This window comes from Rissa tridactyla, chromosome 3, assembly GCF_028500815.1.
Source record: "Rissa tridactyla isolate bRisTri1 chromosome 3, bRisTri1.patW.cur.20221130, whole genome shotgun sequence".
Classification (NCBI taxonomy): domain Eukaryota; kingdom Metazoa; phylum Chordata; class Aves; order Charadriiformes; family Laridae; genus Rissa; species Rissa tridactyla.
Genome location: NC_071468.1, coordinates 41978739 through 41995944, shown reverse-complemented (window position 1 = coordinate 41995944; position 17206 = coordinate 41978739). Strand labels below are relative to the sequence as shown.

At 39.8% G+C, this 17206-nt stretch overlaps 1 protein-coding gene across 14 annotated transcripts in view; it reads right to left on the bottom strand.

Annotated features, from left to right (window-relative positions):
* Positions 1-1771: 1771 nt before the first annotated feature.
* The window catches only part of OPN3 (opsin 3), a 120131-nt gene continuing 104696 nt past the window's right edge, over positions 1772-17206 (bottom strand). For 13 of the 14 annotated variants that reach the window (XM_054195728.1, XM_054195731.1, XM_054195729.1 and 10 more), the window contains 3 exons: positions 12137-12456; positions 10732-10983; positions 1772-7750 (listed from right to left, as the gene is read on the bottom strand). In XM_054195728.1, coding sequence (XP_054051703.1) covers positions 7487-7750; positions 10732-10983; positions 12137-12456 — 836 coding nt within the window. In that variant the 3' untranslated portion in view covers positions 1772-7486. The remainder of the gene's footprint in view (positions 7751-10731; positions 10984-12136; positions 12457-17206) is intronic. The other variant, XR_008465510.1, reaches the window with a different exon arrangement.

Here is a 17206-nt window from a genome sequence, read left to right as displayed (position 1 = left end):
ATCTGCACAGAGCACTCCATACCCAGATATGACGCTTGGACAGTTTGTACCCTTGTGAGATCTGCTGCATTTTATAAAAATTAAGCATTGTCCTTGGTACTCTGGAACAGGATGCACATCTTTTCCTATCTTGTTTCATTTGTTGAGAAAGAACTAAGCGTCTAATTGTCACCTCTAGGAAGGACAGTTTAAGAGATGAACTTCTGCAAGATGTAGCAAAGCCTGAAGACAACAAACTCTGTAAGCACTCATGCAAGATCACTATAAAAAAAAACAAACCAGACCAAAACAAAACAAATAACCAACCCCAGAAACCAAAAACCCCACAAAAATCAAGAACACAAAAAAAGCCAAACCCTAGCAAGAAAAACATCATCGTCATTTTTGGCTTGATAACCCAATGGCTCCCTCTGCAGGGTGACACCCTATTTGATAAAAAATGGTCTTGCTATGTAATTGATGCATATCTCAAGATGTTTACAAAGAAAGCTGATATATATTCTTAGGACGAGTTAATCCCTTATGTTCAGATATGGCCTTGTATTATGTGCAAAATAAATACATGGCTACATTAAAGTACGTGCCAGTGCTGTCTCACTTTACATAGTTCTCTTAAAAATTTCTGTAGATCTCCATTCAGTCCCTTTCCCCACTGCCAAGTTGATGCTGTCTTCATATACCTCCTTGCAATAAGGTGGAGATCTCAAGTGTGTTGTGCTTCCCTCTTTACTCACCAGAATCCACACATTTGAGTCCTTCTGTTACAAAAGAATGCAATCTTGACGAAAGAATAACTGGATGGAAAACAGAAAAAATAGGAATATGGAAGGGCCTCCATTTGGAAAAAACAATGCTTTGTTAGTCTAAAAATTCAATTTCAAAGAAGAATAAATGCCTAGATAAAGAAAGGAAGCCATGGTTACCAAATTTTCCTATATTTAACATTTTAGACATATTTTCTGTTGTTCATTATCTTTCCGAGAAAGACATGATCATTTATATGCCTCTGTAGTGTTTCAAGGACCAGTTATTAGGCGATGATGTTCAGAAGGTAAGGCTTGGGATGTACTGTTCCTGGGAAATGTTCTGTCCGCTGCAGGGAACGACATGTCCATTTCTAATCACTAATTTCTCATTTCACCTTGGAAATTGGCACTGTATGATCTCCCACATTTCTTTTAAAAGCTGAGTGTCTTTTACAACAATACCCCGATCTGGATGTATAAAATATAGTTAGAGAAAACTCAAAGTAAATATGATTATTAATCTATCAAACATTTATTGCAGCAATAGGTAGCCATAAGCTATTTCAATACAGTTATCGAAGCAAATACTCCCCACTGTCAGTACATTTCATTGCAATTCTCTGGAAACCAGACATGCTATTAACTTTAATAGAAGTAGCTTCAGGACAGGAGAGAGACAGCTATATCCAAGCTTTTACTTAAAAATTTAAATACATCTAATATTCATGAGTTAGATAATATGTGTAGCCATAAATAGCTACAGTACTTGAACTATTTGTTTACTGAGCATCTCTAGTTGTTGTTATATACTCTTAAACACCCTAAGTATCTATTAGTCATATGGCTACCATCATCCCCTCACTCTAGAAGAAACACCAGGCATTGTTCTAGTATTTTTAAAAAGAATGTCTTCCTATACCTCTTCCCCCTGCCCCCCATCCTACTCTCCCTTCATTTAGAAGATTTCAGACAACTGAAAAACTGAAAACCATACATAGTTCTGTGATTTGTAAAGTTTCATTGTTTTCTGATGGGTTCAAAGGAAACGCTTATTTTACAACTATCTCTACAAAGCTGTGAATCATGATTAATAGAAGCCATCATGTGAAATGGAGGTGTAGACCGGTATAGTGTGATGTATGCAGATGCTGTACTATCTACCCAAAAGATCCTTTGAGCTCAGTGCTGAAAGAGGGTTCAGAAGTGGACAAAAATCTCTTCTGTATTTTACCTCAGGAAGGATAATTAGAATTCATGTTCAACAGCCCATCAAGCACACTTCAAACTCTCCTCAGACCCAACTGGCAAACGTGTTACTGAAGGGTGCTAAAATAAATGCGTATTTGGCATAAGGAAAGAAAATGTTGCCCAATTGTGTAAGTGCCTCTTTCTGAAGGCTTCCGCATGCCTTAGAAAAATAGTAATTGCAGATGGTATTTGCACAAAAACTGTTCAAGATATCAGCCGTGGCCCATCCCGTGTACCCAATACACACCTCACACCAGCACAGCAAACCAAATGAAAAGCACAGTGTATTGATGCAAGTCAATTAGATAAACCATGAAGACAATGGGATACATGAAGATGATGAGTATTTTCTCATTTTTGGTCTCAGATCCACCCATCATGGAAACAAAATCCCATTTTAGCTACACCTGGAAGCTCACTAATGTAATAGAAATTCAGTTAATATAAATAATGAAGAAGGTGGCAGCAGACCTGTTAAGTAAGGTTTAATAATTCTACACTATATCCTGACTTCAGTCTCAATCATCTATCCAATACAGACTGGTGGAAACTACCATGGCTAATCGGCATGCAAACACTTTATTCCCCCTCAGAGCAGACCTCAGGCTGCTCCAGATGGAATTTTATCTTCACTCGGAGAAATTTTCAGCGAGGCAAAAAACAGATTTAGAAGCACTTTAATATGCTGCTCCAGCACCATGCCTACACAATCTATATAACCAGCCTCCTACCTGGCTTCATTCTCCAGAACGTGCAAAGACATAAACTCCTCAAATTATGACTGTGACAGGCCATATTTCCTATTATTTACAGATATCTATTTCCCCTATTTTTTCAAAGACAGAAGTATATGTAATGTAAAATATACATAATAGACATGAAACAGTGAATCTTCCCGTATGCAGGGGAAAGTGTAACGCAGACAGGTTTTTAGGAAGCCAGGCTCATTCTTCTATCAGCAGGCACCTGCCTGAGCAAGTCACAAGAGGGAGCGCAAACACTGTTGAAAACACCGAGAGGCAGAAGAGCCAGGTCCAGACAGCGTTTGATGCCAAGTCTCTTGCTAATAACCTGCATTCTAATTTGTACTGAAAATCAATTTAATTTCCTCTTCAGCTTTAATTCATTACAAGTAACTCTTCAATACTAATCTGGTAAGGAGAGAGAGAGAGAGAGAAAGGCATTCATAACGTTCAGCTTGAGCTGGATAAACGAAATGCAGAGCCAGAGCAAAGCAGCAGGCAAAGCAGCCTTGGGTGTCAGACAAGTGGGATTAAAAGGCTGCAGCGCTTGCCTGTGCCAGAAGGCAGGGACGTCAGCCGTGCACTTCGCCCTTCTGCTTTTCCTGCCACCGAGGGAGGGACTGGGGCACGTGCAAAATACCATTCCAACTCAAAAGGAGCACCTACTGCCAACCTTTAATAGCAGCAGCAACCTGCATCCCCACCACCTGGCACTGTTCCAGCCTCGCCCCCCTCCTCCTCTTTTCCTTTATGAGAGACAAAAATAAGGCTCCTTAACTGAAATAGACTGACAAAAGAAATACCTGAGAACAAGTATTTTCAAACTGAGGTGTTTATATGTGGGTCAAATACAAGTTTGTGAAATCTTCCACCGTTTTCTCATCTCTTACCTCTTAATATTACCCAGTTAAATTCTATTCTTGAGCTGAAGGTTGTTTATATAAGCCAAGGACAAACGTTTTCTTAAAGGCTGCTCTTTCTGGATGGTTTAGCACAATACAGCATTTGAATATCCATTTCACTTAGCTGTTGCAGTATTCTGCAGGAAACAGCAGCAGGATACCGCTGTTACGCAAAGGACAGGAGCATAAGGGTAATGCTTGTGAATACTGATCTCCTGACTGACGCAATCATTATGATAAAAAATAAGGTCTTAGTAGTATAAGACCCGACTCTTCTGCATGAAGTCAGATACATTCAGCATATACCTAGCTGCTTCTGGGGACTGAAAAAGGAGGAAGGTCACAAGGCTGTGGAGCAGATCTGCACCACGCTTCCCACAGTTTCTCACCTCTATGGGATCCAGGGCAGCAGCAGAAGCTTCTACACTGGGGAGGTCGGTAGACGCAGCTTCAGGATTCCTGACTGCCTCAAAACACAGGGCAAAAGGGGATCTTTTCCCCAGCATGAAGGAGATACAGAAATGCCGCCCAACAGAGTCCTGACGCACCAGCTGCTGGGAAGCAATTTGACTGAGGCCCCTGCATTTGCAGGTTACAAATGGCATTCTAAATAAATTGTTGCCTGTATTTTTCCAGTAACGCATGAAATCAATGAAACATCATTAAGAGAAATGAATTGGCTCTGCCGCTATCATGGTACTCACCACACCTGCCACTTCCCTTTGCGTGACAGGATCATGAAAGTTCTTACCAACTAGTTTATTTAAAATCTTCATAAATAATGTACTCTTCTCATGTCTTCTTAAGCTCTTGCCCTTCACACTCTCTCTTTCTCTCTTTCTTAGTCTGCATTTCTGTTACTTTAGGAACAGCTAATGGTCCAAATGTTAATGCTAACCATCTTCCTCTTCCATTCCCTGTAATGGGAGAGAAAGGTCCTGCATAAGTTTCTGCATCTCCCCTGTAATAAACTAACCAGTTGTGACATCTGCAGAATAGACCAAAGACAGATTTGAAATTTAGAAAAAGTGTAACAAATCTGTAAATAACACGGTGATACTTAGAGACTATTACAATACTTAAATTCTGTGTAGCAGGGTACGAATTTTGCATCAGTGCTGCAGTTACCCACAGAAAATAGTTAAGCTTAAAAGATGAGCAAATAGGACTGCAGCATGTTAACTTCACACAGCCACACTTACAAAGCTAGTGACACTTTACAGGCTATAAGAACAAGTTACCTCAAACAGTTCACAAAATTTATCATTTTAGGCCACCAACTTCCACAAAGTAGCCAAGATCACAAATTTGGAATAATTTTTAGTGTTTAGTTTTCATGTATTGTTACCTAATTGTTAGTGTTATTAAAAAAATCATATACTGTTATTGTTAATTACTCAAATTTTACCTTCATAAATCTGAGTAACATCCGGATAGTTTCTCTTTACAGACCCTATACTTGTTCTTTACAAAGGTCAACTAGAATCCTAAAATGCTATTGTCTTCTCAGGGCCTAATGCTACCCTTCAAGCTGTATCCAACAAGTGACAATAGCAAACCATCTCCCTCTCAGTAGGGAAAAAATTATTTCACCAAGAACACATTAATATAAATCAGGTACATTTAATCACTCATTGAAGGCTCAATACTCAGCAAATACAAAAATGCCAAATGTTTTGTTAAAAGGATGGAATCATTACATGGAGCACTAATGTACATCTTTCTCCCTTTGTAAATATAAATGTGCATAGATGTAGTGATCACTGGCTGAAAACATAGTTCTTGACATTGCAATGAACATCCTTTAGTAAGGGCAGATCTTTGACATTTTAAGACAATTTATCTATGCATTTGTAGCAAAACAAAAATAACAAATATGAAAGAAACAAAGACAAGTATTTATTGTCTGTTTCCTCTCAGATTATACGATCTAATCTAGAAAACAATGGATTCTGGATGCACTTCTAAACACAACACAGAGCCAGTTTACTACTGCTAAAGTTCTAGAAGGGTGCAATAAAAGGAATTTGCCTCTTCAAAAGCAGGGGCACAAGCACAAAGACCAATGGCTATAGGGCCAACAGTTATTCAGCATGTTCCCTTTATACCTCTCAGATTTGTCCCCAGAGGAAGCTTTCCTCATAGCTTTCACAGAGATGGAAAAGCTGCATGTTGCAGTTCCACGCTGTCCATTTAGCAGACTGAGGCAGAGAAATTACACTGGTCCAATGATGTGATAGAGAACTAGCTGCCATAATTCAAAATTATTTCTCTAACTTACTCACCCAATGCTGACAGAAAGCCGTGTCTGGGGCAGAATCCTGTTGCCATTTTGTACCAGCAACAAAAGGTGAGGGGCAGGGAAAAAAAAAAAATCTCTATCCGCTGTTTACTGAGCTCCAAGTAAGACAATCATTACTCACGCTGCAACTTAGGCAAAAGCTACCCTGCTCTTCTCTAACCATTACTTTCAGCAGAGTGCCAGAGCAGGTTCAGGGCTAATATAGGATGACGCTTCTGGTCCATGTACAGAATAAATGAATGCAAGATAAAGATTCATAATTCACATATCGTAACAAAAAAAGAAATTCCAGTTTTCCCTTTTCACTGACGTTTTGTCATTAGTGCTTTGATTTGCATTATTTTCTCCACTGTGTAGCTCAGGGGTCCTATGAGGTAGCACCAAGAGAATGGCTTGCTGAGTACACAGGGACAGCTTTCTGGGGCTTCTCATTTCACCATAACCCCAGTTATTGTAGACATCGTTTTTCCCACTCGCCACCCCGCAAAGCACCAATTCAGACCAGCTAAACTGCAGCCAAATTCAAACATTCCTCCTTCTTCCCTGATTACTCCGTGCACTGGGAATGCTGGCAGTTCAGGGATCACAGGAAAACTGAAGCTGGAAGGAACCTCACGAAATCTTCAGTCTGACTTGTTCCACTGCTTGGCTGTCCTCAGGGTGTAAAAGCTTTTCCTTATATCCCATACAAATCTCTCTTATTCCAGTTCATGTTCGTTGTCTGTGATCCTTCTACTATGAATGCCCTGAAGAGCCTGGCTCCATCCGGTTGAAAAACTCCCCATCTCTATTGGAAGGCTGCTGTGAGGCTCCTCTGAAGATGTTTCATCTCCACACTGGTCAAGTGCAGTTCCCCCAGCCTCTCCTCACAGGCCAAGTACAACAGCCCCTGACGATCTTGGGGGACTCCACTAACCTCACCCCAGTTTACAGGTGTCTTTCTTGTATTGGGGTCCCAAAACTGGATGCGGTATCTAGATGTGGTCTAACAGAGGGGTGAGTTAAGGGCATAATAACTTCAGACTACTGGCTCCGACCCTGTCGGTACAGCCTGGCATCCAGGTGCCCTTCCTTCCTGCCAGGGCACGCTGCAGGCTCATGCCCTGCTCATTGTGCAACAAGACTCCACATCCTTTTCCACAGAGCTGCATCCCAAGCAGCTAGGGCCTGGCCTGCCGTGCTGCAGCATCGTTCTTCCTCCCCAAGTACAGGACTTTGCACTTGCCCTTGCTGAACTTTGTAACATTTCTGTTAGCGCATTCCTCCAGGCTGACCAAGTTCTCCTGAATGGCAATCCTACAATATGCTTTAAGAAAATTTAGAGTAGACATCCATCAGCAATTTTGGCACAGATGCAGAGATTTCAGTACTGTGACCAAAACTGAACTGCCTGCAATGCTTCAGATGCAAATTCCTTCAGTAATTCACAGCTTAAGTATGTGGCTTCTTTTGGCAGGCCATGGACACTACCACTGAAACCGGTCTCCAACCTAAACAGTCTACTGGCTGAAGTCCATCTCGTTCTCACATCTCTTTAGCTCATCCCTATAGTGGCTTTACTTGGATGACATTTACTTTTGTCCCACTGTGTTTACTGTTGTCATCTATTTGCTGAGTGTCATCACTGGTGATAATAAAAATGATAGAGGAAGAGCTAAAAGTCACTTTCTTCTTTGGCCTGTCCCCTGCTTTCTGAGACATAACTATTGGTCGTATTGGTTTGTCATTCCCTGTTGCTGGTGTTTCCTTCATGGTCCTCTGGAATCTCATTAGGCGAAAGCACAGGAGTTGCAAAAGGCATCGACGAAACTGCAAGAGAGAATAAATAGAATGAAGTTACAACTTCCTAAGTGTTCACTATCATGTACGATTCAGTGAACACAGTACAGTAAATGACTTAACAGATTTTTGCATATCTCCACCTTGTTCTGAGTCAGTTTCAGTGTTGTAACAAACATGGTATCTTTTTAGTGGGTGTTTTTTTCTCAAGGCCAGAGCTGAAGAGGATCACTTAGCCAGTAGGGGGCACTGAAATGCAATTTAATATTTTACCAGCAGCAACATCTGCAATTGACAATCTGCAAAGAACAAGACGACTACACTCCAAAGAGTTTTATAGGTATTGTTCCCATATTAAAAAAAAAAAAAATCACACATTTGGTCTAGCAGGGGAGGAAAGAATATTCTCAGAAACACTTTACAGGAAGGTGCAGAGGGAAGGAACAAGGTGAGAAAGGGGATACAGAGTAACTTTTTTTTCCTTTTAAGTAATTCCAGGGTCTGGAATTTTAACAAAACCATTGAATGTCACAGATGTAAAACGAAATTTCAATGGTTGGTAACACAGAACTAAAATGTTTCCAAGGAACATGGAAGGAACAGAAGTCTTCCAGCTAACTAAAAGACACTTATGATACAGGAAGTCTGTTCTACCTTGTGACTAAATAATGCAAGATGTTCAGTGAAAACTTGCATCAGTATATAAATGGCAATTCCAGTAGTAGAGCTGTTTTAAAGGCCCCAATTATGGTCTCCCCTTCACAAAATGAAGCATTCAGGTATGGGGGTTAAAGGATGTGCTCATTCAGCAGTTTCATGTCTGCACAAATCTAAAGCTCACATATTTTTTTGTGGGGAAACTTTGGGGAAACTCTCTGGTTTTATAAGAAATAATAAGTGGGCAGCTTCCTCTTCTTTTAATAACCTGTACCAAGACATGCCTGGAATGTAAGAAGATGACTTAAAACAAATAAACAAGCCCAGAACAACAAACGGGGTGGGAAAAAAACAACCCACCTTTTTTCTGAAAAGGGAGTAGGACATCTTTCATCTTTCTCAATAGCCTTCTGTGTAGCTGTGTTAAGGATTATTCTGTATTATCCTGCATGGCCAGTGACTTTGTTTTTCCAGCTATTATGCAAGAAACTCTCTGACATGTCAGTTTGGAACAAGGTTTTGTTAGAGGAAACTAACCCTACTCTGACACAGGGGAGGCAATAGGTTTTGTTGGGAAGGGGACCTAGAAAGTTACAACATGATAGAGAAAAATAATCTGGTGCACGACAGTAGTCATGTGGAAGCCTTGAAGATTTCAGAGATAACATGGTACCTCTGAGTAGCACGGAAGTGAGAAGGCACAAATATGTTAGAAAAGGTCAGATAGAGGAAGGATATTATAGAGAACTGGTTTTAGGATTCCTTCTGAGGGCAAAATAACCCAGAAGATATACAAAAATATTATAATTTTGGTCTTAATCTGGAATTAGAGGTGAGTAAGAAGTGATTCATTCTTATCCTGGCTATGACTTTACTGGCATTGTGCCTGGTACCAGTTTGATTTGCTTCCGGGTATTAGAACCTACAAAATCTTTTTGAGATAAACTACTCAGCTTGACATCTAGGTACAGAGTCTGTGCCACTGTATTAAAAAAATAAAAATCACTCTGTAGAAAGACACTTTTTTTGAACATGATTGCTGTTAACTCCCCATATCCAGGCCAGCTCCGATATCGTACAGCTGTGTAACCTTGGACTGCCCTGCTGTGAAATGAGCTGTGCGAGAAGAGCTGCAAGATGCCACATTGGGGGCCTGTTGCCTTCACTCAGGAACATCTTTAAGCTCACCCTTGCCCTCGCTCCTGGCCTGAGCTGCACTGCAGCCTTTGCCTGGCTGCCCACCTGGCTGACGGGACCCACTGACTTGGCTGCCTTGTCCCTACAGACTGCTGGATGGCCCAAGCTACTGCCTGGCAGTTGCAAACCAGTGTAGGAAATCACAAAAAATTCCATCTCTACAATGAGCTAAAAGGTAATAAAAACCCAGGGAAATCCTTCTAGCAATCATTAATGGTATTTTAGCCTTTGTCAAGTGATTCTATTAAACTCCAGATATCTTTAACTCTATACAATCTCGGTTTCAGAAGCTTACAAAGTGCATATTACACTTCCAGTCAGTGTTCTGGGTTATAGTGAAGCTATTTTAATGTCTAAATAAATTCATCAACACTGCTTAACTGCATTCAGTGGTTATCTTCACAGTACCGATGATTTACAGAAAGATGTACAGTTTTCTAGCTTCCATGTATTTGACATGCCACTGATAACTCCAAATTCTTCCATTCTCTCTTTGCTCTGCAAAGCACTGAAATGAGCTACTTACCACCATTAAATCAGCAGTCTACTTTTCATAATGAAGACCACAAAAGCAGACAAAAATAAAAACTTGTTTCTCATAGATAAGTATGTCTTCTTAATAGTATATGATTTGTCTCCAAAAAACATTTCACTGTCATCCACAAGAGATTCTGGCTTTGAATACAATAAAGCTCTGAAAAATGTTACTGCTGTAATATTTGAAATACTACGCTGAGTTGTTCAATTCTTGTGTTGCCATAACAGAAAAGTCATAGGCAAGGTTTTCCGCCTAAAAAACAGACACCGGATATTCTGAACTTTTTCTGATGGAGTTCTGTTGTGGTAAGGGAGTAATTCAGATAAGGCTGGAGTCCATTTCATGGATAAACTGTCAAAACTAGACACTTAAAATTTGACACCCCTTCCCCTTCCTTTCACATGAGTGCTCATGTATGATTTCAGACATTTAAAATTTCATTTCTGATAAGGTAGTACTTCAAGCACCATCAGGGATTTTAATTCTACTAGATCTTTACCATTTATCCTAGCTGTTCAAATTTTTAAGAAAATCCAAGCTTTACAGATTAAAGTAAATGAGATCTAAACTCCACAACTGTGGTATTGGCTACTAATAAGAAAATCTTTAATGTACTTACTTTTCTACTCATGAAGATATAGATGACTGGATTATAAGCAGTGCTTGACTTGGCAAAGAAAGATGGGATGATAGCTACCGTTGGAGTTACAAGGTTGCTATAGCCGTATGTTATCAGGAGGGAGACCACCGCATAGGGCATCCAACAAATAAGGAACGTGGAGATCATTAAGAAACACATTTTAGCCACCTTCTTTTCATATTTTAAAAGTTTGATCACTTGAACAGTCTGGAAATCTTCCACACAGCGAAGCTGTAGAACAAAATGATAAAATGGTCAAGTAAAATAGCTCTATATTTTACCTGAAACTGAACAGTTTACATTTATTTATAATTAACTGATTTAGTTTTAGGCACAGACACTATACACCTTACCTTGTGAACTACAATTCTTCTGGAAGTTTACGTCATGCTTCCCAGACTTTTTTTGTGTATATTAAGTGTAAAAATATAAGTTGAGGAAAAATAGTATAGCAAATGTACTGGAAAACAACAAATCCAGTGATGTAACAAAATGTGCTGCACTTATCATTGCAAGTATTTTAGAAAACTAACTTGCCCTCATCCACTGGTATAAGCAAGTACAGTTTACATTTAGTGGTCCTTTGTCTGACTAGTTAGACAATCCTGTAGATTTGTGTCATCAGCAACCTTTAGAGAGAAGGAAATTTCATAAATAGATTCCTCTGTACTACTCTGCCACTTAGTTTGTTACCCTAAAGTTATGAAATCTCTATTTAAAACAGAATACTGGGCAGCAGGTTCCCAGTGTTATCTGGGTGAGTCATAAAATGAGGAAACAATGAGACACGTACATGAGCACTCTCCATAACAGTTATCAGTTGTGCCAATAGTGTTGACCAGAAACCTAAATGGGTCCAGACCAATTACCCACAAAATAGGAAACATTAATACTTTCTGACACTAAAGATCTGTACTGAATTAAAATGGGTTGCCCTAACATGAAAAACTGTTTTAATGTAGCATAATCTCAACTTGGAAGAGTTTTACAGGGTTATCTTCTCAAGAGTGTCGAGGAGGAGAGTGTTCATAAATCAAGAAAACTGTAAACAGAGGGGATTTTTTTTTCCCTTTTTCAAGGGAGAATCTGATGTGGATTAGCGAGCATGAGCAGTTCCCTAACCTGCCTCCCAGTAAAACTATACAACAAACAGACTTTGGTAGATCTAGCTTGGTTCTCCTCCAACTCTGCATCCTTTCTAGTGGTGCCTGACATGGATGAACATTAAACATTCAAAAGTTTGAAAAGGAAGCGAGAGTGCAAATTTAAGTTTGAAGAGGAAGCGAGAGGGCAAATTTAGGCTCTGATCCAAGCTTAATATACAACATCAACATTCTTCACTGAAAATATTACATTAAGAGAAATCGTATTTGAATTAACTTACCATTCGTACTGCATATAGAATATGGCCATAGCAATAGGCCATGATCCCAACAGGCACTACTAGACAGCCAAGGAAAAAAAGGAGCACAAAGGAGGTATCATTGGGGTCTTTTGACTTCCAGTCCACTGAGCAACCTAATCCATGAATTTCCAGTGTGTATCTGTTCCAGCCCAAAAGAGGTGCTCCAGTCCAGGCTAATGAGTAGAGCCAGATGTACGTGATAGCCCGCCAAGACCAGGAGAAGTCAATCACTTTTGCATGGACTACTCGAATGTAGCGTTCGTAGGCAAGAACAGTGAGAGTCATAATTGAAACAATTCCTGTAAGAAAAATTAAGAAAATTAATTAAACCATTCACAAACATTGCAAACTGGACTGAAGTTCACTTGATAAATGTTTCTTTTGCTAGCACATTAACTCAAAATCAGCTAGCTCACATTACGAACCTAACACCAATAAGCTGTTTGGGTGACACCCCATTATGCTCTAACTACTAACTCTAACAGTACCACTACTCAGAGTAAGATGCTGGTATCTGATCCATGATGTGGAATGGCCAAGTAGGACAAGAAAAAAAAAAGAAAATAAAAAAAAAAGAGACTAAGTTAATACTTCTTCCTAAACTTTACTTCATTAAGTGAGAGATCACGCTCCAAGGTGATTTTTTTGTTGGCAATTGTTGATGGGTGGTGGGGAAGGGGTGTTATTGGGAGGTTTTGTGGGTTAGGTTTTGTGGGGTTTTTTTTAAAGAAAAAGCTGATAATCAGCAATAACAAAATCTGTTAGAAACCTAGGGAATTCAGGGTTGAGACTGAAGTCAAAGAAAGCCTTCAACAACTGAAAGCATAGATATGCACCTTTAACATGAAGAAAATGACTAGGTGAATTCCAACTTTCCAATTATTATTTTTTTTGCATTCCAAAGAACAACCAGGAAAGCAACGCATCAGGTTGTTGAAGAAGTCCCATCTGGAAGTCACTGGGTTATTTTTAGCGTCCTTTCCTATCTTGCTGCTATCATAAAAATTATCAAAGTCTTTGTTTCAACTGTTTGTGCACTCTCTTCCTTTTCTGTCCACCTCAGCCCCGCTACACAGTTATTAACATGTTATGACAGAAATCACAGATTATTTTCAGCTCTCAGCATGACCCTGTCCAGCCACTTTTATGATTTAATCAAGCCAAGGCAATTCTGTCTTGATTAGGGTATAAGGATTTCTGTTTTAACGGTCTGTGAAATTTGATGATGAAAAACCAAATTGCCCATCAGGCATGTGTCAGTCACCTGAAATCTGTAATGATTCAGTCATCAAGCTTATATACACAGCCTCTTAAACAAAAAAAAAAGAAAAAAAAAAAGGAGTATTTCACAGCACTCTGTGAGGTTGTACATAGACACAATATCTGTGTCTAAATTTGTGTACATTTTATCTAATACGAAGCACAAGTATTTTGTCACGCATACGCACGGCATTTCATTTCTTCAAGTACAATCGCATTTGTCATAACATGCATTTATATAGCTGTGAGAAGGTTAAACATTCAAATTTTACTGCCAAAGAGAGAATAACCATTATATCCAGCAGAAACCTTCAAAGGATATCACAGATATCCGATCTCACTTGGAAAAAAGGATAAGCATTTAAGGAAGACAAATTAACAATAGCACACTCAAGCACCAGGAACATGGATTTTAGGAAGGCAATTAAGAATAACAACATCTGAGGCAACACACAGCCTCTACATCAAGGCATTCAACAGCAAAACCAGCATATTTTTAACCAAGTATCCCACAGTAGGATATGCTTTAAGATCTCTAAGAAAGTTACTTTTTCCTACAAATATTAGAGGATCCCTTTTTACAGGTGATGAGTTTAGAAAGCTTTCTTGGTTAATAGAAAGGATTTCCCACTCTAAAGGAAAAGGTGCCACATTCTTGTCATGGCTCTCTTTGAAATGAAATAATGAAGATACACATTTTCCGGCAGTTTTATCTTTAAACCTTCATTACAAAGAGAAGCAGATATTGCTGGGCATGCAGAAGGAAAGGCATACTGCTTTCACAGTTTTGTATGGTTTTGTGTTTGTTTTTTCTTGTGTAAGTCATTGCTATAGAATTTCATTTTCGTGGCTTGAAAGATAAATTGGACTAGCAAATGCAGATTACAGGGTTTCCAAAAGACTTAAGGTTTGTTTAATTGGTGGCTGTTGTTTTTGGTAAATGACGTTGAGAGAAGTCCTTCATGCCCTTTTTCAGGACCTAACATGCTGGAAATACATTGAAGAATGGATCTAAGCAAGATCTTAGCAGGAATTACAGAATTATATAGGTACTATTCTACACTTATACCAGCTCAGCTAAATGCTTTATACAATCAAATGGAGTCCACTTCCTGAACACAAGGTAAGGCAAGAAGTTCCCCTCACATTTCTCTGTGCCCGAAGATTAGGAATTACAAAGTTTTTACCTGATGGTTATTAAAATCATATATAGACATGTTTATGGAGGAAAATTCACACCACTCAACTGTAGGGTCAGTTCACTTACATAGTACACTAAAGCTTTGTCTGTGATCAGTGAAGAGAAAGAGCAGCTACTCAGGACGACGAGTCAAAATTCCTAAATTAATTTCTTGCTCTTTACCACCCCCTTCTCCCTGCAATGGTACTCAATGACTAATGTCCCTGTATACTCTAAATATTTCCCCACCAATTTTTATGTGAGTACTGGATTCTGGCCATGACAAAGTAATCAAAAGCACACACGCTCGGTTGAAAGTACAGGTGTTCAGAAGCAATAATTTACTGAGTCCTTGACATTCTCAAGGAAGTCATTGGAAGCTCAAGATCCCTAAAAACTGGTACTTACACATAGATCTTTGAACAGTTTTAGATCAAGCCCCTTTCAGTCTGAAACCAGTGCTCTTTAAAGGGATACTTGAGTTTACTACCTGAACCATAAAAGGGACCTTGGTTAGCCCATTGGGCAGTATGTACTGAAATGCAAATTCGTGTTTTGTTGTTATTCAAGAAGTGTCTGGTAGCATACAGACACAAGGCAAGAAATGCAAGTCACAGCATATTACAGAAAATTCCTCTTTGATGCAGGATCTCTACTGTAACAAGGTCACAGCTGTAAGAGTAGAGATTGAAGTAGTCAACCATAAAAATAGAAATTGGAAACAAAATGCCTCTGCAGGATATGACAAAATGTAGGGAATTTTGTCCAAAAAAAAAATCTCCTCGTGCTGTGGAGCCATGGCTGCCTATTTGTTTCTGGTAGATGACATACAGAAATACCTGTAAGAACAGGAATACTGAGGTCTGCCCTAAGGAGATGAATTTTAAAATGTGTATTAGAAAGATGAATTCCATAACTAGGGAAAAAAACACATTAATTCTGGTGGAGGGTGCTGTAGATAATGCTGTTACACACTCATTTGGGTTTTGTCATTCTTTTTACTTCTACAGTGGGCTACATGACAAAGGAATTAATAAGAAAACAAAATTTCAGTGTGTTCAGTGGGTAGAAGCTATCTTGTGAGTGTGCATGACATCTAAGTTACATGTTTCTAAAAGGTCAGATAAGCACGTTTTAACTCTCAGATGAGGGATTACCAACAAACTATTTTTGCTGAATGAGAGGAATTTAACTACAGGCAGCCTCTCTCAGCATTCAGACATTGCTGAATGGAAAAGAAATAGCTAGAGGAACAACTTTAAGTAGTGTCATCAACATTTCAGAAACTATTGAACTCACAGGAATATCTAAGATTACACTGCTTTTTTTGCTCTCCTCTCCTTCATTGGTTTTAAAAAAAAAGTATGAAAAAAAGGAGTATGAAATACTTCTATACTCCTGTAGAATGCAAATAACTGTTCGAGTTGTAAATTTGATTGTCCATCTTTTTAATATAGAAATTCTGTAGAGTAACTCTCATGACTTAAGTGAAACACTCATTACTCCATAAGAATCTAGTAGCTGGTCTTTTTTAGAACTGTTTCTATATACTTGACATTAATCCCATGCCTTGGGAACAAAAATCCAAGTTGACACAAACACAGATCCACCGTCTGAGCAGGAGGAGCTGGTATGCAAACCACTACAGGAGCCTGACCCCTACAAATTGATAGGCCCTGACAATATCCACCAAAGAGTGTTAAGAGAGCTGGCTGACGTCATTGCAAGACCGCTCTCCATAATCTTTGAGAAGTTGTGGAGACTGGGGGACATCCCCGAAGACTGGAAGAAGGCTAATGTCACCCTCACCTACTAGAAGGGCGGAAAGGAGGATCCAGGAAATTACAGGCATATCATTCTTTCTTCAGTCCCTGGGAAAGTTATGGAATGAATCCTCCTGGGGGCTATCTAGGTGGAGGCGCCCAATGCCTACTTTGCCTCAGTCCTTAGCAGTGGAACTAGCTGTTCCCTGGGCACCCAGCCTCATGAGCTAGGAGACAGGGAGGGGAAGCTGAACGAGGTCATCACAATTAAAGAGGAAGTGATCAGTGACCTGCTACGTCACTTGGATGCGCACAAGTCTATGGGACCGGATGGGTTACATCCAAGAGTGCTGAAAGAGTTGGCAGACGTGCTCGCCAAGACACCTTCCATTATCTACCCGAAGTCATGGCTAACTGGGGAGGTCCCAATGGACTGGAGGGTAGCAAATATAGCGCCCATCTACAAAAAAGGCAGAAAGGAGGATCCCGGAAACTACAGGCCTGTCAGTCTGACCTCGGTAGCAGGGAAGGTCATGGAGCAGATCATCTTGAGTGCCATCACAAGTCATATAACGGACAAGCAGGGGATCAGGCCTAGTCAGCATGGGTTTATGAAAGGCAGGTCCTGCCTGATGAACCTGATCTCCTTCTATGACAAGATGACCCAATTATTGGATGAGGGAAAGGCTGTGGACATTGTCTACCTCGACTTTTGAAAAGCATTTGACACTGTCCCCCATAGAATTCTCATGGAAAAACTGGCGGCTCATGGCCTGGATGAGCATATGATCTGATGGATCAAGCACTGGCTGGATGGGCGGTCCCAAAAAGTGGTGGTCAATGGAG